At 30.4% G+C, this 20,863-nt stretch overlaps 7 protein-coding genes across 8 annotated transcripts in view; 5 read left to right on the top strand and 2 right to left on the bottom strand.

The window, feature by feature from the left end:
- The first annotated feature begins 145 nt into the window (after positions 1–145).
- On the top strand, positions 146–580 carry LOC122500122 (probable U3 small nucleolar RNA-associated protein 11). The gene has a single exon (XM_043608872.1). It carries the CDS (start codon positions 146–148, stop codon positions 578–580), a length of 435 nt encoding a protein of 144 aa, XP_043464807.1.
- A 110-nt stretch (positions 581–690) lies between these two features.
- Positions 691–2,996, top strand: LOC122500259 (odorant receptor 13a-like). The gene is made up of 5 exons (XM_043609113.1): positions 691–1,370; positions 1,456–1,963; positions 2,447–2,546; positions 2,623–2,720; positions 2,868–2,996. The coding sequence occupies exons 1-5, from the start codon at positions 1,121–1,123 to the stop codon at positions 2,872–2,874; spliced, it is 963 nt and encodes a 320-aa protein (XP_043465048.1). The 5' UTR covers positions 691–1,120; the 3' UTR covers positions 2,875–2,996.
- LOC122500260 (odorant receptor 85b-like) lies at positions 2,746–3,279 on the top strand. The gene is made up of 2 exons (XM_043609114.1): positions 2,746–3,023; positions 3,146–3,279. Exons 1-2 carry the CDS (start codon positions 2,871–2,873, stop codon positions 3,194–3,196), a joined length of 204 nt encoding a protein of 67 aa, XP_043465049.1. The 5' UTR covers positions 2,746–2,870; the 3' UTR covers positions 3,197–3,279.
- A 592-nt stretch (positions 3,280–3,871) lies between these two features.
- Positions 3,872–8,795, top strand: LOC122500217 (odorant receptor 13a-like). The gene is made up of 6 exons (XM_043609025.1): positions 3,872–3,985; positions 4,487–5,018; positions 5,102–5,201; positions 5,271–5,366; positions 5,453–5,608; positions 8,745–8,795. The coding sequence occupies exons 1-6, from the start codon at positions 3,937–3,939 to the stop codon at positions 8,793–8,795; spliced, it is 984 nt and encodes a 327-aa protein (XP_043464960.1). The 5' UTR covers positions 3,872–3,936.
- Positions 8,796–9,319: 524 nt separating this feature from the next.
- LOC122500248 (synaptic vesicular amine transporter) overlaps positions 9,320–20,863 on the top strand; it is a 30,842-nt gene continuing 19,298 nt past the window's right edge. Inside the window, exons 1-3 of one of the 2 annotated variants that reach the window (XM_043609099.1) lie at positions 9,320–9,378; positions 10,748–11,370; positions 13,332–13,593. In XM_043609099.1, the coding sequence (XP_043465034.1) occupies positions 11,222–11,370; positions 13,332–13,593 (411 nt within the window). In that variant the 5' untranslated portion in view covers positions 9,320–9,378; positions 10,748–11,221. Of the gene's footprint in view, positions 9,379–10,747; positions 11,371–13,331; positions 13,594–20,863 lie in introns of those variants that run through there. The other variant, XM_043609100.1, reaches the window with a different exon arrangement.
- LOC122500252 lies at positions 18,087–19,102 on the bottom strand. Its single transcript, XM_043609107.1, has 3 exons — positions 18,977–19,102; positions 18,434–18,851; positions 18,087–18,263 (listed from the first exon to the last, which is right to left on the bottom strand). Exons 1-3 carry the CDS (start codon positions 19,020–19,022, stop codon positions 18,224–18,226), a joined length of 504 nt encoding a protein of 167 aa, XP_043465042.1. The 5' UTR covers positions 19,023–19,102; the 3' UTR covers positions 18,087–18,223.
- On the bottom strand, positions 19,825–20,680 carry LOC122500249. The gene is made up of 3 exons (XM_043609101.1): positions 20,560–20,680; positions 20,085–20,496; positions 19,825–20,001 (listed from the first exon to the last, which is right to left on the bottom strand). The coding sequence occupies exons 1-3, from the start codon at positions 20,672–20,674 to the stop codon at positions 19,968–19,970; spliced, it is 561 nt and encodes a 186-aa protein (XP_043465036.1). The 5' UTR covers positions 20,675–20,680; the 3' UTR covers positions 19,825–19,967.

Genomic DNA, 20,863 nt, shown 5'->3' with positions numbered 1-20,863 from the left:
TCCCGATGAATTTTACTTTCACATGATAAACTCAAAAATTGAAAATGGAATTCATAGGGAAAAGGACAAAGTCGATGTACATACACCAGAGCAATTACTTCTAATGGAAACGCAGGATTTGAAATATGTCGCCTACAAGAGGCACATGGAGGCGAAGAAAGTGGAAAAGCTTCAGAGTCAGTTGCATTTTCTTGATGTTTCCAACAGTACTAAAAATAAACATACATTTTTCGTTGACGAAGAAGACGAAAGGAGAAATTTCGATATTGCTAAACAACTTGACACACATCCAGCGTTACTGAGCAGAAAAATTAATCGACCTAGAATAAATAATTTGAAAACGATGAAACTACCGGATATTGATGAAGGTACTTTTTTAAAAGCTGAACAACAAAAGCACATGGCTTACAAAGAATTAGATAAGAGAATTGAAAGAGAAAGACAACTCACGATCGTTCAACAAAAGTTGGAGATACGAAGGGCCCTAAAGGACAAAAAGGTTTTGCAACCTAAACAAGTTCGTCCTGGCACGAAAGATACAGCTCCTATTTTCAAATGGAAATTTGAAAGGAAACGATAATTTTTCAATTTTCAACTCTTTCAATTTAATAAATTTTATTTTGCAAAATATTTTCTCTTTTATTTACCTTTGTTAACAAAATTAAAATTAAAATTTATAAAATACAAAGTTAAAACCTTTTTGGACAAATATTTTCAAAAATATATAAAAATATTTAAAAATATTATTTAAAAAAGTATCACTATTTTATTATTAGAAAATATATCAATTAGAATAATTTCCCTCTGCTTTTTGTTTGAGAACTGAATTTGGCAGGGGCTAAAAAAATTACTATAGCCAACCGCCTATTATGCAGGCATTATTAATAATTCAACTTCCAAGGAAGGAGAAAACTTTGTTGGTTTAAGTGTTTTTGCATCAATCGCACAATCAGTAAAAAAAATTACTACTCTAGATGGATAAAATCCAATAGATTCCGCATGTGTACATTTTTTGTTATTAAAGTTTTCAATTTAGAATGAATGAAGAAAGTCTATTATTCGGATTTACAAGAAATTTTCTTTAGTTTCAAGCGTTCGTCTAAAAATACAATAGACAATAATGTACAATAGTTATTTTTTAAAATATTTTCGTTTTAACAAAATTTTATTACAGTTTTGTGGTGTTTTGCCTATTTCGTCAAGGGGATTCATAATCAATGGGATTTGTATTGCGATACCATTTTGCACCTCTTCATTCTTGGTTCTTCCCGGTTTCTATAATATAATTTTTCATCAAGAGAATATGGCTGTCATGGGAATGTTGAATATTTTCAGTGAATTGTTAGAAACTTTAGTGGGCGCTATTAAAGGTATTTTCAATTTCCCTCTATTATAATATAAATTCGTTTCTCAATTTTGATAATAAGTGAAAATTTCTTAAATATTTGTTTTTAGTAATGTTGCTTTTACCGAAGAGAAAAAAACTCGTGAATTTGGTTAAACTTTGTAATGAATTGTGGGAGAATATAGAAAATGAAGAGGAAGCTGAAACAGTAAAATATTATGCAACAATAGCAATGTATCTTACCTATGGTTTTTTTATAAATGTATTTTGTGCTTTGTTAGCGTTAGTGGTTCAACCATTGTTTTCGGAATTTGTTTATGACTCTAATGGAACAATTATATCCAGCAAAGAATTGCCTTATGCAGTTGGATTATTTCATGAGAATGTGAATATCTATTATATTTGGTTTGCTCTTCAAATTCCAGCTGGATTAGTCAGTATTATTCCAGTAATTGGAGTTGACACTGCAGTGGCTTTCTTTGTTTTTCACGCTTGTGCTCATTTCAAGTTGTTGCAATTTCGAATGTTTAAACTTAAACAAAAAGGTGTTTGCAATAATTCAAAGCGAACTTTTGCGGAAATCGTTAAAATTGTAAAACAACATCAACGTATTTTGCAGTGAGTAAACATATTGAATTCAAGGCTCGAACCAGTGAAATTATATTTAAAAATACGAAAAAATAAAAAATTACGGATCAATTTTTACTGACAAAGATATAACCAGTCCGAGTCAAATACGAGAACATTTAACCTATAATTAGAAATTAAATTTTTCATACTATAAAACATGAAGATATCGATCACTCCGAGTCTTCGACTCGGACTAATCGCTTTCTTCACGTTTTATAATAATTAAAGATGGCAAATTGATAAAATCATTATTTCAATATTATAAGAATTTTGCTACTGCAATTTCTTCAAAATTAATTTCATTAATTTCATTATTTTCATCATTTCAATTCAATTATTATTTTCTAGAATTTTTAACTAAAATTCTTCTTTAAACAATTTTTTTAAATAATTTTCAAGCCTTGTTTAATTAACTTTGGAAAAAAATCCACTTCTACAATTATTGTACAATTTATACATTATACATTTCAGTTATTCGTCAGCGATAGAAAATGTCTTTAGTCCTGTTGTACTTTTGCAGACTATTTTGAGTATAGTTGCCATTTGTGGATTTGGATTTAATCTCCTAATGGTTAAAGCATTTACTTACTTTTTTTTTTAAGTTTACTATAACAGAATGTTTATGATACTGTTTTCTTCTTATTCAGGGAGGAGAAGACACAGCGGCTTACGGTGTTCATCTCATAGGAGGAGCTTTGCAACTTCTTATATCTTTTGTTGGCCACCAAATAACCTTCTTCTCGAAGTAACATAATATAATTACAAAACAGTTAACTATTATTCAATTTTTTTAATTCCTATTTTGCGATAAAATATGTAAGATCCAAGTGCTCTCAAAATCTTTGAAAAAAATGGTCTACAAAAGTTATTCTTAAAAATAAAATGTTTATAGAGTATGAATATTGGATTGAGTGCTTATGATGTTCCCTGGCATAGCTGGACAAAAAAAGAAGGAAAAATGATTGAAATCATTATTTTTAGATCTCAAAAAGTTGCTTTTCTATCAGCGGGAAAATTTGCGCATATGTCACTGAAAACTTTCTCATCAGTAAGTGAATATTTTTGCCTTTTATACAGAAAATTAAAAGAACAAATCAAATATTTTACTCAAGTTATTTAAGGTATTGTTTAAGGTACTATAACTGTTTTATTAATTTTGATCTTTTTTAGATTTTGTCATCAGCTTTTTCATTCTTCACTCTTTTGAGAAATGTCGTGTAAATTGTATACAGAATCTTATTTTTTATACTGCTATGAATGATTAAAATTCACTTCTCTATATTAAAAGATACATATAATTTGATGGCTCGATGAAATTTTTATACAGCAAAGATTATAATCACGTTTTCTCCAAAATAGAATATGTTCAAAAAATTAAGCTTTTTAATTAATAAAAATTAAAATAGAATTTATTATAACAAAAATACCTACTGTTTATATAATTCATAAAATAAAGCTATTCTCAAAAGACTTGTGATTTTTATATATATTATACCTTGATTTGAAGCAAAATTGTTTATAAAAAAAAGATGTATTCCCAGCAAAAAATACTGTTCTGCAATTTAACGTAATTACACTTATAGATAACTTTTTTCCCCGCTTTATATAATGAGTGTTGCATTTTCTTATGCTATGAAACTTGCTTTTATTGTCTATACTGCTCTAGAGACAAAATCAATTTTAGTTAGAATTTGAACCTTCATCACGTTTACTTTGTCATATGCAGGGTGCAGGCATTGGGATTTTTACGTTCTTCTTGAATAGAAATGAATAAAAATAATTTTTTAAAGTATTTTCATTTTAACAAAATTTTACTCCATTTAAGTGGAGTTCTTCCATTGGAAACATGGGGTTTTATACCGAATGCAATTTCAATTTTCTTACCATATTGTTCAACGAGCTTTTTAGTCATTCCTGTATTTTATACCTTCTTCTTTCGGAATTTAGATTCTGAAACTGCTATGACTATTTTTTCCTTACTGTTGCAGGGAGTCGCTGCTACCTTCAAAGGTATTACAATCCTTAAAATGTTTCGTTATTCCTTGTGTTTCTTGTGTTTCTTTTGTTTCTTTTGTTTCTTGTTTTCTAAATCTGAATCAGCGAAATTTCACGCACTACACGAAGAGAACTCTTTTGATCAAACATTTCGCACTTGCTCGGAATCCGTATTCAAAAATGGATTTAGTTTTTGCGTTGCGTTTTTCGCAACGTCTTTTCTGATTTTGACGAACTAGTAAGTATTTTGTCGGAGTTTACGGATAATAATAATGACAACTTGTCGTTGATTCAAATTTATATTAGAGAATGCAATAAAAATTGAGTATTTCTGTAGAATGAAATTTTCAAATAGCTTTATAAGGTCATGTTATTCATCAGACATGGTCACGTTCCTTTATTGGAATACGTGACCAATAATAATATATGACTTTGACAGGAAAAAAAAGAAAAAAAAAGTTCTTTAAAAAGAATTTTAAATTAATTCATTATTAATTGTACGTTCAATGTTTTCAGCATTGTTACTACTGCCAAAAAGGAAGCAATTAAAAGATTTACTCTCCCTTTGTAGTAACTTGTGGAAAAGTATAAACAGTGAAGAAGAAGCTCAAGTGGCGAAACATTATGCAAGAAGAGGGGTGAAGTTCACTTATTTCTTCAGTCTCCTTGTTTTTACGGCGCTAATAAATGTCCTCGTGCAACCAATGTTAGATAAATTTGTTGTCAATTTAAATGGTACAATTATATCAAGCAGGGTTCTTCCTTATCCCACAGGTTTAATTCATGAGAATCTTAAAATTTACAGTATTTGGTATGTACTGCAGATTCCCGCTGGTATGTTTATTGTTATAATGATAGTTGGAATAGACACTGCGGTTGTAGTTTTTGTTCTGCACGCCTGCGCTTATTTTCGTGTATTGCAATACCGATTAGTAAAGTTTAAAGAATTGTGCGAAAAAGAACAGAAAAAGAATCAGAAAAAAGAGTCAAAGAAGAAGATTTTTCAAGAAATTGTAACGATTGTTCAATTTCATCAAAATATTTTGCAGTTAGTTATTAAACAAGTTTTCTCCTTCTCTTATTTTATATTTAATTCTTTCGTATTTTCTCTAATTGTACAATATATTTTAGGTTTTCGGCAACTGTGGAGCATATTGTTAATCCTGTCATACTTTTGCAAACAATCTTAAGTATAGCAGCTATATGCATTTTTGGAATCAATTCTCTACTGGTGGGTAAATATAATTTTGAAATTAATATGTCATTTTTATCATTTAAAATAATATGTTAATAATTTTAGAGGGATGAAGATATTCTGCATCAAGTTTTACACATAGGTGGTAGTATTTTGCAACTCTTTATGTTTTGCTGGCCTCCAAGTAATCTGCAAACGGAAGTATGTTTATCTTAAAAGAAACTAAAAACGGTAGTGAGATTTTAAAAATTGTTTTCAATTCATTATTTTATGTTATTGTACAATAGAGCTTCGAGATTAGCACAAAAGTATATGAATTACCTTGGTATGATTGGCCGAAAAAGGAACAGAAGTTGTTGGAGTTGATGATTTTTAGATCCCAAAAATTTGTCGTTCTTTCTGCGGGCAAATTTACTTTCATGTCTCTGAGAACATTTACTTCTGTAAGAATTTTTTAATTCAAGAAGATTTAAAGATAAATTGCATTTTTTTTGTTCATTTCTGACATCATTGATATTTTAATTTCTGTTTTAAAATAATGTATGCATTATTCAGGATTTAAAAAAAAATTCTCGTCAGAATTCAATTATTTTCATAAACAATAAAATTCTTTACAGGAATTAATGTTTAAAAACGATATACAAAAAAATAAGGAGTATTTGAGACACATCAGCGCCGAAACTTGCAGCAACATTGATATACAACATTTCTTCAACGTTTCCAATTTGTCAATATTACTGCAAGTTTCTATATTCCGTGCGGCGAAATGTTGACGTCATTTTTTAAATGAGCCTTTCACTGGAGAAGCTTTATTGATTCCTATTGAAAATTCCCATATGGGGTCTAGATTTTGTATACGTGTTTTTGTATATTAAGGAGTAATATTAAATTTTTATGAAAAGTTTTCAACTATATTTTAGAAATGATTGTCTCTCAACTATACCTTATATTTTCATTTAAGTTGTAAATACAAATTAGCATTTTTCACTTTTTAAGATCTTGTCATCGGCCTACTCGTTTTTCACTCTTTTAAGACGGCTTTTATAAATAGGTACGGTTTTCTTTTACGTCTTTTTTTTAAAATAAGAACATATAAAAATTGTTTCGATTTTTCAATATGGATTTTAAATGCGAAAAAACGAAAAAAGGCTAACTAAATAAGTACATTAAATTCAACAAAACCAATTCAAAGTCGTGAGACTTTGAATTGGATTTAATGCACTTTAGTTAGCCATTTTTTCGTTTTTCCTCATTTTTTAAACATTGAGTCGATTTTTCTAAAAATGATTTCTAAACATAGTCTGAAATATGAAAAAATAATAGATAGATTTAACTATTTCAGAAATCCAACTTTTCAACATAAATCGATATCGTCCCAAGTTTTTATTATACACACGGTTGATTGATGAGGAGATATATTTTAATTTCCATGTAAAACGATTCTATAGAAACTGCCCAATGGAGTGTATTATGAATAACTCAAATTAAATTTCCAATTTCGTAAGTTTAATTGTTATTCTAAATAATTTATTGAAATATAATAATTAGTGTTTTTTAAAAAGGACAATAGTACCTTTTGTGTTTTTTCTATTCAAGATTGCCATCGACAAAAAATCCGTAGCATATAAAGCATGTCTGCTCGAGAGCAAATAATTGGGAGTTGTTTATTATTCAACTGTAATATATAAGATTTTCCATACGATCACGACAACTATAACCGTATTAAAAGATATACTCTCAGCAAAAAAATATTCTGCAGTTTAACATAATTGCAGTAGCCTTCTGAATATTTGAAATAAACTTTCTATAACCAGAATATTCGCGGTCTGAAGATTATTTTTTATCGCCCCCTGAAATAATGATCGCTTCATTTTCTTATACCATCTGTGAAATTGTAAATGTACTGCGAAATAAGTGGTTTCGTAAAAATTATATATATATACTTATCTTTTCTATAGATATCTACTTTAGGATTATAGATTTTAACTCTCAATAAGTTACTTTGTCATTTCTGGATTCTTGCCTACATTGAATCTAAAATGGAGAAAAATCATTTTTTAAAGTATTTTCATTTTAACAAAATTCTACTTCATTTCTGTGGAGTTCTTCCCTTAGAAAAATGGGGTTTTATACCAAATGCAATTTCAATTGCATTACCGTTATGCGCTGCGAGTTTTTTAGTCCTACCGTTTTTTCATACTTTTATATTTGGTAATTTAGATTTTGCAACTGCTATGGATATATTTTGTTTATTGCTGGAAGGAATTGCTGCCACTTTCAAAGGTGCGGTTAAACTCAATCTTTTTCGTATTGATGGGAATAATTTAAATACGTATTCTTTTCAGCAATGTTATTACTGAGAAAGAGAAAGGAATTAAAAAATTTAGTTTCTCTTTGCGATGGATTATGGAAAAATGTGAACAATAAAGAAGCGGAAGTAATGAAGCATTATGCAGTGCGAGGAATGTACTTCACCTATGGGTTTTTCTTTAATGTTCTATAAGCGGCGCTAATAAATGTCCTCGTGCAACCTGCATTTGATAAATTTGTTTTCGACATAAATGGCACAATGATATCAAGCAAGTCACTTCCATTTTCCTCAGGTCTATTTCATGAAGATATAAAACTCTTCAATGTTTGGTACTTAATGCAAGTTCCGGCTGGAATCGTTGTACTTATGTTGATAGTTGGAATAGATACGGCTGTTGTAGTTTTCATTCTTCATGCATGCGCTCATTTTAAATTATTGCAATTTCGAATATTAATGCTTGAACAATCATTTGACACGGATCATCAGGAGAAAAAGCGAAAGAATTCAATTCAAGAAATTGTTAAAATTGTTCAATATCATCAAGACATATTACAGTTAGTCTTTATATTAAAGGAATTTAAAAGAGTTTTAATATTATTCTCAAAAACATTTACAGAAAATTTCTGTAAATTTTATTATATCTTGTTTAATATTCAAAGTTTTGGTAATAATTTTAGATATTCGGAAGCTATAGAAGATTTATTTAATAATGTGGTGCTATTGCAAACTGTCTTGAGTATAACAGCTATTTGCATTTTTGGAATAAACTGTATGTTGGTGGGTATACTGAAAAAATACTCAAAAAATTGTTTTGAAACCGACATAGTAAAAATATGATACTTATAGAAAGATGAGGATATTCTGAATCAAGTTTTACACGTTGTGGGTGGTATTATGCAACTCTTGATGTTCTGTTGGCCACCTAACAATCTTCAAATTGAAGTAATAATTTATATGTAAAATTTGATATATATACTATATTTGATTTCTATTTTTATGATGATCCACTTTAATTTTTCAATTGCAGAGCTATGATGTTGGTATGAAAATTTATGACTTACCATGGTATGAATGGTCCAAGGAAGAACAACGATTGATAGAGATGATAATATGTAGAACACAAAAGTTTGTAATTCTTTCTGCTGGGAAATTTACTTCCATGTCACTGCGAACTTTTACTTCTGTGAGAAATGAGAATTTTCTTTTACCATTATTTAAGTATACAAAAATAAATTGTAATTACATTTACATATGTTTGTTTGTTAAAGATTCTATCATCAGCCTATTCATTCTTTACACTTTTAAGGCGAATATTGTAATTTACAATTCTAGCAGATGGGTAAAATTTTATTGCCTTCTTACTGCGTAGAATTTGCGGTATATCACATGTGATAAATTAAATAGGTAATATAAATTATGATGGAGGAAATAAAAAAGTAAGAAATAAAGAAATCAAAGAGAAAAAGGTTTTCAGTGTAACACTCGGATTATCATTTCCTTTCTTTCTCTAAGCTCTTCTCATTGCCGAATTGTAAGTAGATTTCAAGTTTCTTGCTCGCAGAAATATAGAGAATAAAATCACTGTCCTCTTCATCAGAAAAACGATTTTTCTAGAAAAGTAAAAAAATTTCTAAATTTTTGATTCTTTTTTGTTTAACATTTTAAGAAAATCGTGAAATCTATACTATTATTAAGTCTTACCAAGAAATATAACATTTTTTATTGCATACTTAAACTGTTCTGAAAGAAACCCCATTTTAAAGAAAAGAAGTTGCTCACTTGACTCGTTAGGATAGCTATCTTTTTCAGAATTTTATTGGCCTCGCTATCGAAGGTCACGTCTTCCTTGCACAACTCCTACAAATGTTGTTAAAGTGTTTTCTTCTTCTTCTTAAATAATAGGTGAATATATTCTTTAACAATAATTTTTACAACTATTTTTCTGTTCTTATCACTTCCTCTAACCCACATAGCACAATAGTATGAGGTAAGGTTATGTTGAGTACTAATCGTAAGGCACATAAGGTTACACAATATTGCTGCGGTAGACCTGAGGTGAACTAAAAACTTCCGCCATGGAGGTAAGGTTACATGTTAGGGTGTGGTGAGTATATATGATAAGGCCATGGTAACCTTACACGTTAAGGTTAAGGTAACCTTACACGTTAAGGTTGATGTAACCTTACACGTTAAGGTTGAGGTAACGTTACATGTTAAGGTTGAGGTAAGGTTACATGTCAAGGTTGAGGTAAGGTAATTATTAAGTTGTAAGGTTGAGGTAAGGTTAAGGTAAGGTTGTGATAAATTTACCAGTTATGGAAAATATTGAAAAAATAATTAATAAATAAATATTCAATTAAAAAGTTAGTTTGTTGCTCCTCTCTATTTTGGAAACCTGACATGAAGCAGAAAATTTTGAAAACAAATTTGGGGGGACTGGGATTTGAACCCGGGATCGACGCGCATAAACCGATCATTCTAACTAACTGAGCTAAGTAGAGAACTGGTAGAAGGAAAATTAATATTGCCTTTAAGGAGTTAATCATCTTCTTGGTTCACCTTAAAGGCAACATTAATTTTCCTTCTGCCAGTTCTCTACTTAGCTCAGTTAGTTAGAATGATAGGTTTATGCGCGTCGATCCCGGGTTCGAATCCCAGTCCCCCCAAATTTGTTTTCAAAATTTTCTGCTTCATGTCAGGTTTCCAAAATAGAGAGGAGCAACAAACTAACTTTTTAATTGAATATTTATTTATTAATTATTTTTTCAATATTTTCCATAACTGGTAAATTTATCACAACCTTACCTTAACCTTACCTCAACCTTACAACTTAATAATTACCTTACCTCAACCTTGACATGTAACCTTACCTCAACCTTAACATGTAACGTTACCTCAACCTTAACGTGTAAGGTTACATCAACCTTAACGTGTAAGGTTACCATGGCCTTATCATATATACTCACCACACCCTAACATGTAACCTTACCTCCATGGCGGAAGTTTTTAGTTCACCTCAGGTCTACCGCAGCAATATTGTGTAACCTTATGTGCCTTACGATTAGTACTCAACATAACCTTACCTCATACTATGGTGCTATGTGGGAATATTATTATTAAGTAATAATTTGAACATTAACTTTGCAGATATCAAATTGAGATTCCTTTTTTGTCTCAATTTGATATCTGCAGAAAAACTATATTTAATTATAATTTTCACTTGTTCGATATAACATTATTTTGTAATTTCCTGAATATTTTCATTTTCAAGAGGCGGATAAAATCAGGAAAAGTGAGTTCATCAATTTTTATTGTAAGTATATATAGTTGAGCTCTCATGAAAAGCAATGAGTGAGATACACCCTACGTGTATACATATACTGCTGCTATTTATTTATCTTGTCACTGCGAACATCAATAAGACGCTACTTTCAATCACTGCGTTACACATCTACACATTTCATTGTTTTTTTTTTTTTTATTTTATTTTCACATTTAGAATCATCGAATCATTGAAAAAAGTTATAGCAAAAATCGTTTGTGATCTGCACAGAAAAATTATAGTATATAGTAGCTTTTTCGTCCATGTTTAGAATAGAAATTGAAATGACAATCAGGAGAGGAAGAAATGTCTTATATTCTTTTACCTGGTTGATTTGAGTGTAAATGAAATTGGAAGTAAAGTTTGGTAGGTCTTTAAAATGTTTTTTGGTCGATAGGAGAAGAATGTGATCTTTGATATTATATGCATAGCAGATGGTTCGTTGAGTCGGGAATGGATTTCATTAACTGGAGAGATCTCGTTTCGTTCAAGACTAGAAACGCGACTTGCGCGAACTGCGGAAGCTTGTTGGAATTGTGGTTTGGGTTCGTTCTTTGTGATTTGTGCTTATGGTATGTACCAACACTCACTACCATCACTTCTATTCCTCCGTGGTCACAAGTATGGAAAGCTGTCCATGCCAGATGCACTTCTCAGCCACCCCTATTGCCTATAATTAATTCCGAAGCACACCCTATACCCCCTGCACTTGGATTATACCATTTTGACACTCGCACTAATATTTTAAGGCTTTCTTTCACCAAACTTATTCATGAGATTACTATCGATTCGAATAAGTTAACTAAATTCATTAAATAAATTAAATAAATAACATAATTACATGCATTATACATTGATATATAAATATTTACAACATGTTTTTTTCCAATGCCGCTATACTCAACGGCATGTTTGTGTAAAGTATCTAGTCAGCGTTCAGCAACAAGTTGCATCTATAGCAGAACTGCTTCCAAAAGATTTGTACAAATACTAATGATTGTATTTTAATCATAGCATACTTTTTCGAAAGCATTCTTTCGATTATAAGAGAGCTTTTGCGGATGTAAAGATGAAAGCAATTTAAAATTAAAAAGCGCCCATATAGATGAATCGGAATCGTTAATATTCTAAGCTGGGGTGGTTCTATTTCAGGAAAGCTATAGAGCTTTAATAAAGACTCGTACTAAGTCAGTTCGCTCTCATATCAAGAATTCTTTAAGTTCCACACATTCCTCTCACCAGGAACATTTCTCAAAAACATTCCAGTGGTTCTCGATGGTTCTTTAGACGCCATTACCACGTAGAGCCCGCATTTTTTTTCTCTCATGACAGAGAGAGATATCTAAAAATTGTTTTTTAAAAATGTAACGACTAAATTAAATTTCGCCCCAGAATTTCTTTTTCACATAAAAAGATAATTTCCGTCGTTTTTTAATCCTTGACAGATTCTAGAAATTATTTGAAAGCATTCAAATTTTTAGTCAAAAAAAGGAACAACTTTTGCGAGTGTTAGCTAGCAAATAATATTGCGATTTCAATTTAATTTTCTTTTCTGAAAATTTAAGTTTATTTCAATCATATCATCTTCTCCTGGAGAATGAAAATAAGACGCCTTTTAATATCTACAATTAACTTGTAAGCTTCTTTTATACCTTAATCCGAAAATTAAATTAAAAATTAACAATTTCATGTAGTAAGAGGATCATATAATAATAATGAAGCTTTGAAGTAATTTATTCCAATTTTTGAATGATAAAATGTGAATTGCGTCAATTTTAAAAATGTACAATTATTTTCAAAGGGAAAAAAATGGGACTTGAGCAATAATGCTGATAATCGCTCTTCCAATTTTTTTTCTCCTTATTATCTATATAGGGGACAAGTAAACCGAAGTATTGAAAGAGCCAAGTTGTCGCGTTAGTCAGAGTGTCTTGTGGCAATCACTGCAAGAGCTCTAACACCAACATATAATGGATCAGAGGAAGTATTTTCATTATCCACGCAGATCTTGATCAAAAAAAAAAAAGTTTATACTTGCCTTAGACGAGAAATCCTTATCTTACGTTTGTAAGATGTGGACGCAAGGAGAGTTATAAAACAGAGAAGAAAGTAAGGTGCAGGACCCCACACAGAACAAGTATTGACGTTCAGGCAACATTCAGGTAACGTTCAACTAGACGATTATCAGTTTAATTATTGCTCATGTACACTCAGTACATTTTTTCTTCAATTTGGAAAACATAAATTTACTAAATAGAAGATTGATCCTCTTTGAACATTATTAACTAACTATTTTCCACTAACAGTATGCGAAAAATCTATTTCCTGAATCTTTTTGCCATGATCATCTAAAATAAGCGCGATAATGTGTAAGTACAATAAGAAGTGTGTCGTAGTGGGGCGTGGCGGGGTACAAAAGCGGGGGCCAGTGATGGTGGGTGTTGATTACGAGTTGGGGATGAAATCGGGGTTAAGAGGGAGGGGAGAGTTTTGAGGGTTGGAGGTTTTTCATTGAAGCGCAAGCGCTGTTAAGCACTGTTGTAGGAGACACTTTGGATCTTCGAGAATCGGAAGAGGAAGCCGAAGAAGCTCAGCAGACACAGACAGAGGAGGGCAGCGACGGCCCTGAGCCGGAAACAGGGGTGAAATGCGCCCCCGTCGTCATCATCAAACGGCCACGGCTCATCCACGGACGATCGCTCGTCAACAATTGGGAAAAGAAATTGACTAGCACACATCCATCTGCCGAAATTCGGGAAGCAGCCGTCGGCTTGACGGTCTGCCCAACCACTTGTGTGAGTCTCTAACTATATATTACTGTCTACATTTTCCGCTCTTTCTTCAACTTATCTTATCTTTCTTCATCTACTAGTTGCCAAATTTAATTTATCTAATAGTTATACGAATTTTCTAATATTTTTACCTTCAGTTATGATTCTGTCTATAAGGCCTTTGTTGAAAGTACAAAATTTTCTTTTCGTGCAAAAATTATAATCTTTGTTTGTGACAAAAATAATATCTGACACTAGTTTTCAAGAATTGTTTCTTTCGAATTTTTTTATAGCTTCAAGTGCCACTGTTGTTATTTTTTTAATAGAGGAAATTTAAATTCAATAAAGCTTATTTTATTTTAGGAATCAGTTTTCATTTGACATATAGACACTATACAGAAATTAGGTATTTTTTTAAATACCTTTTTTGAAAATAAAACGAATTTCTTTATACACATGTATTCATTAAGTTTTAGAATTGTTAAAATACAAATTAATTAATAACTTTTTACATTTTGAAACTAGAATTTTAAATATAAATTTATATTTTCAAGGGTCCTTTTTTAATAACAAGTGGCTAGTTCTTCAATAGCTGAATTTAAGTCAAGTGTCGAATTTTATTGTGCCTGAGTTAATTTTTTTCCTTTGCAAATGGGTTTCGTTGGTTACATTATGAACAATAATTTTAATGAAGCATATCGCTAAGAGATATGCTTTTCTGCATAGTAGAAATTAGTATATCTATACTTATAGATCTGTTCAAATCTCTTTGAGTCCCTTGTTTCTGGTCGCCCCTATGGTTCAAGTATACATTTGAACTTGCATGGTTAATCGTCAGTATTCTCATTTCCACATGTCAGTAACACTAAAGGACTATCGGAAGGTCAGAAGATTCTTCTTTTGATTAGACTCTAACCAAGTAGAAAATATGCCGCAGGTCACCTTTGAGACTTGAAGTGAATACCACGCACGTATATTAAAGGAAAGTAAATCTAAATTCAATTAAAAATTCAATTTAACCGTATGGAAATTAGACAGTAGTTAATGTTATAACGTGCAAGTGGAATCGATATTAAATAGAAATCGTTTGATATTTATACATATTGTATGAATTGGTGTCAAGTTTTGTGAAAATCAAGTTCTTATAGAGAGGCCACAGAACTCGGAACTCTTGATAGTGCAAGCTTGGTGAGGTTAATAGAGTGATCAGTAACAAGGTTATAAAGCAATCTGCATAGCTGTACTCGGTACTTTACTCGACTTGGGACACCCTCACTTTTCGAGTTGCACGGTAATTACCGACAATAATGTGATAACCGTGATCGTCAAGAACGGTAACTGGTAACTGAGAAGGCTTATATCCTAATATCTTGTTTTTCAAAATGAGGCTATTAGCGCCTCTTCAATTAATCTATGCTTCATTTTTCTCATCAATCCCTTTCAGCTATTCAAAAAGTTGATCATTTTCTTATTTTACTTAAAGTCTGACTGTCGTACAATTAAAATAGAAAAATTATTAGATTTGATAATTCTTTCATAGAAATGCTCAAATAATTAATGATAAATATATTCTCCTCAGAGATTGAAGAAGCGATATTGAGGGGTCTTAAACTTATAAATTCGTTTTATCCCAATCGAACGTATACCTAATTTTATTTGAGCTCCTTATTCATTCCTTCAGTCATTTCTTTTCTTTCTTTTTTAGGTTTCAATTCCCATTTATATTCGCAATCGACAAAGTAGTATCAATAGACGCGCATGTAAAGGCTATAAAGTAAATAAGTGAATATAAATTGGGTTCTAGTTGTGCGAGAATAGAAATAAAGTTGAAAAATGAATTGTCCAGCTAGCTCGTCATAAAATGTTGTCAGATAGCTCGTGACAACTTTTAGAAACCGATTTGTAAAAGATTTGCAGATTATAAATTAATAAACTTTCTTTTCTTTTTTTTTTTAAAGAATATTCTAAGTTCGTGTGAATGGCATGTCTTTAGAGAAAGGAAGGATTTTGAAAAGAGAAAAAATGTCTATTTTCAAAGTTGAAAGGACAATCTGAAGCTTGCGCCGTTTTCTGTGTAGTTAATGCAATTTCACTCAGTAATTCACTTAGTGTGCAATATCGCGCGACAAAGTGGAGAGCGCAGTAACTTTAACAGGATCGTTCATCTGCTTCTGCTATTGACAGCAGACTGCATGCCAAAACTATTTCGTGTATTTTCTTAAATTTAAATTTACTTTCATAGTAGATCGTTTCTTGCACTACATATCTAATGCAGTTTCCTTGATTATTTAAACTTAACTTTAAATGTTCCCTTACGTAAAACTAAAATTTCCACTTAAATAACTCAAATTCTTATAACAGAACTGAACTGATTTTACCTTATGTTTCTTATTATTTCACTTTCTATGAGAAGTAAAGCAAAACCCTTATGAAAATGAACGTAATATTTTTTTCTTTATGTAGAAAAGGAGATTTTTCTATCGAAGTCAGAAGAAACAAAAAAAAAAAGAAATGACTTTAAATCAATTTTTCACATCTTTAAGCTAGTGACTGGGAGAAAATTTATAGTGGTAGCGATCTACTTGTTGAAGCTCATCCTCGAAGCAACAGTTTGCCCTTTAAGCTCTCTTTCTCTCTCTCTCTCTCTGGCTCTGTTCGATACTTTTTAAATCGACAAGTACTTTTCCAAGTCGATTGCTTCTATATCCATTTTTATGAATTTTTACTTGAAATTTTAAAGTCAATTTAAATATTATAACAATACTAGATGGGGTATCTGCCATGTCATAAAATGTTGCAAAAAATTAAGATTTTGGATTTTTAATTTTTTTTGAAAGTATGCCATAACTTACGTTCAAATTAATATTTTGAAACGAGAAGTTAAACATGACAGACCTTTCTTCATGCTTACTTTTTATAAAGTCAATTTTGCGAAAGCTTAAAGGTTGAAGGTACCTATATCAAGTGTCAATTCGAACTTTTGAGGGTTGTACAGTTAATTGACTGTCTTATGTCTGACTGCAGACAGGATCAAAGTTGCAACGAGTTATAATTAAGCTATTCATTTAGCAAACTGTATTAGCTTCATCTACAGTGTACTAATAATTCTCTTTCAAGTTTTAACAAACTTGAATGTCTTAATCAGCTCCGTATTTCATCTTTAGCCGTATCTTGTTCAATCATATTTCTTAATAAACCTATAGGAGCAGCTAATAATTCGAATAATATATACATTAATATCTCTATTGTACATTTCAAGTTTCTTTGAAAAGAATATGTCACGTCACGTTTTATACCATAAATTTATTCCTTCGACGGGTTACGAGGCTTTTCTATTAGCACGTGTGCTACGTTATTCTTCCCTGGAACAGAAAGTATACTTGAAAAAGTATATGTACATACATACACATATGTATACACGAATTCGCAAATAACCTGGGTAGAAAATTTTTCATCGTTTGACATGTGAACATGGTTTGATAATAATGAGACCAGATGATTAGCGAATCCATACGACACTCAATCAATCTTCATATATGCTCTTTGTCAATTGCAGGACATCGTTGAATCTCATCTCATCTTTCCATTGGTAACATATTTATTTAGTTATCAAATTTTATTTTTTTTAAATACTATATTGAAATCCATTGACTCGTTATAAAAATAATTATCAAAATAAATTGGTCTGAATTTTTCTTGTATTTTTAAAAATTACCTATTGCTTCAATGAATTAATATACGAGTGTAGAAAGTTTTAGAATAACAAAAGTATTTGAATTAGAATAAAGAATATTTATGTTCTTTGAAAAGTTAGTCAGGAAATGATAAAATAAAAGCTCTGCCTAATTGAGTTATAATAAATAGGGGGAGTGAGTAACTTTGAAAGGGCAAGCTTTGCCACTGTTAAAAGCCTGTAATTAATACGTTTAATTCTCTTTCACTGGGAGAATGAGAATCGTGACATTCAATGAAAAGAGGAATGGGCTTTAACTTGATTTCACAGCTTTATTTTTAAAGAGAATTCAACTTTTTTTCAGCGTATTAATAATTATATCCTCGAGTAATGTATACTAAATATCTAATTTTTCTTATCTTGCTAATAATTGTATTGTTGTACATGAATAATTATTTACTTTAAAATTAGAAACTAGCAGTTCTAATTAATACGAGAAAAGTGGTTTGGTTTTTCGAAAGTGTAACAATGAGTATGAATGGAACTGAGTGATTCAATAAAATCAGGTGAACTTTGTGGACATAAAGTCAATAGATTTCAGAGCTCACGAAGGCTTTCTTCTGTGAACACTTGACTGAACTAAGGTTGCGTGTATGTATTTGAGGATCTGATCGGCTTCACCCAAGTGGTGAGTACCGGAAAGTCGAATCGAGAATCATTAGGGAATAGTAGCTCGTAAGTGGCATGCCATTCTTGCTTTTAAGAGCTTCTGAGATTGTAAAATTTCAAGGTAAATTGTCCTCCCAATTGGAGAAAAATTTATAATTATAGATTCAAATGCAAATAACTGGAAAAAGAATTTTATATTTTCTTCACTCGTAGACTACATTTTAATCAATTTATTATTAAGAATATATCATTTCAATCCTTATCTGAATGAGCCAAATATCCAATCACAAGTTTACTCTTCTAAAAGGATTATTAATGTCGATTTTCATTTTCTTGATATTGACGAAGAGCGCTGTAAAACATAATTAGTTTAATTTACTTATTGATTTGGGATTGAAAAATATATTGTCTAATTAGAAATTCGTTATGTAATCGCGAGTGATATTTTTAACATTCAAAAAATGTAAAAATTAAAATAATTATGAATAAGTGTAAAACGTAAAAAGATACAAATATACATACAGCCTTCGAACTCTGGCACAGTATTCCTTAACCCATTCTCTATGATAACGTTGAATATTGTCCTTAGGTACATGTCTGTCTCTTAAAATACAAGTCCAAGCAATTTCATTACTGATTGACACCATCATGTTCATGGGTATATTTACTAGACAGCGATGGTCTATAAGTGTATCCCAGTCAGCGTCGGTAACTGAAGATCTATTTCTCATTATGTTTGGAAATTGATCTATCATCCGAAGACCGGCGTTATAGGTCACATCCCTAATTATATTATTCTTCTCTGTTAAGCACCTTCCCAGTCGATCGCAACTTCTCTTAATCTCTTCCTCAGAGACATTTAAATATTGTACACTCAATTCATTCGGTAGTTGAAAGTGGTCTGATCCCTGATTCTGAGCTGACGCGCACTCTAAAGTACCTGCAAGTAAAAATTCAATTTCTTTATACACAAGTGGTACCCTAAATATTATACTTTACTCTCTATAAATTGTAATTTCAATTATAGTTTCATTTTAGACCAAATCAAGAATTCTCAGCACTTACAAAAGCAGGCAATTGTTAATAACAGTGAAAAGTATGAATACTTCATTGTAAAACACTTGATTGTTAAATGTTGCTATTCTTAAGGCCAACAGCTCTTAAGAATATATTTAAAAATGTAATCCAAATGTATTCTAATTAATTCAAATGCACTTACCTTCAAGTTATTTAAAATAGGTTTTTTTATCTGTAAAATTCAAATACAGTACTTGCTAATAATAGATTAGTATTTTTTTTTGATAACATCTCATAAATAACGGAAAATTTACGTTACTTAATAGAAATTAGTTACATAATTTATAATAAATGACAATTCAGTTTTCATTTCTTGCAAAGTATAATTTCTTGTCTTATCGCAGTTTATGAATACATTGTTACTTTATGTATTAGAAATTTGATACATAATTTGATTATGTGTCTTTGAAATTTGTGAGAAAAGAAAATATGCTTTTTTCTTGATCAATTGACTCTGTATGTTAAATCTAAATTTACATCAATACTGGTAATAGTGCTGCAGTATTTTTTACATTGCAGAAATATAGGTCTATAGACATCGTTGAGGCACTGTTGACAATATATTTTTACAATTTTAGACTAAAATTAGAAACAGCATCATATGAGTAGCTATTGTCAATAATGAATGGTAAAAAAAACATTAAACTGTTTTTCTACTTTGTCAAAATTTAATGATTCAAATTAAATAAACATTTTTTTAATTTTGACATTTATAAGTATGTTGTATTCCCCACAGCAACATTGACAAAAATTGCTGCAAGATTCACAATATTGAGGCAATGTTGTCAATGTTGCTGAAAGTTTAGATACTGTGGGGGATGATAGGTATAGTATTAAACACAGTTTTAGGAACATTGGTCAATAGATATCATCTATGTTTTATTTCATTCATATAATACAATTGTATTGTTTACATGCTTGTTGAGTAACATAAACTAAATAAAATTGTAATAGGTTATATTAATTTGTAGAATTTTCTTCAACGTTCCATCCTTGCTATTCTTTGTTTAGCTCTGAAACAACAAAAGTAAAATATTAAATGAGGTGCAACTCATGATATAATTGTTAAGTATTTGGAAAATTTCAATAATCTTACATTCTTTCTATACGTGCACAGTAAGTTTTAAAGTATTCTATTCCCGTTTTTTCAAATAACTCATTGTTATTAGCAATTAGTTCTGGAACACATTGAAAAATCTTGTCGAAACCAATTTCCAACATTATTTGTAAAACAAAATCACGTAGACAATGTCGATCCATAGCTTCTTGCCACAATTCTTCATTCAGAGGAGGATTTTCACGAGCTCTTTTCACTAATAATTCTATTAGTCTTTCTCCATTTTTTTGTTCTATCACCTCCACTGTATCGAGTCCTATAACAGTCAAACAATGCATATTTCTCTCTTCGCATTTTTTGTATAATTCATCCTTCGTGATGTTTAAATATTGGTGTATAATTTCTGCAGGTATTTGAAATTCTTCCGCTCCTACATCATCTATGTCGAAAACTGTAAATGTAAACAGAATAAATCATCGAAACACATGTAATTTGGCAAAATACACTAACTTACAAAAAATAGCTAGAGTGACAAATAGAAAAACTAAAGACTTCATCGTTCTGCAAAACATTAACAAAAGCAAGCAAAAGTGTGCGTTTTTTGAAGGTTTTTTTCTTTTATACATCATGCATGCATGCACATAGAATTATGTATATCATGACTTGAATAAATTTAAATTCTCAAAAATAAACACTTATAGATTTGTATGTATTTTTCAATTCATTTAAATTTATCCATGTTCATTATCTAATATTGCAATAATAATTTAAATACTCTTACATAAAAATTTAATTTTCTTTATAAATGTACGTTATAC

The sequence above is a fragment of the Leptopilina heterotoma genome, unplaced genomic scaffold (assembly GCF_015476425.1).
Source record: "Leptopilina heterotoma isolate Lh14 unplaced genomic scaffold, ASM1547642v1 Lhet_182, whole genome shotgun sequence".
Classification (NCBI taxonomy): domain Eukaryota; kingdom Metazoa; phylum Arthropoda; class Insecta; order Hymenoptera; family Figitidae; genus Leptopilina; species Leptopilina heterotoma.
The sequence above is the reverse complement of the archived record's forward strand: the minus strand, read 5'-3'. Positions and strand labels throughout refer to the sequence as shown.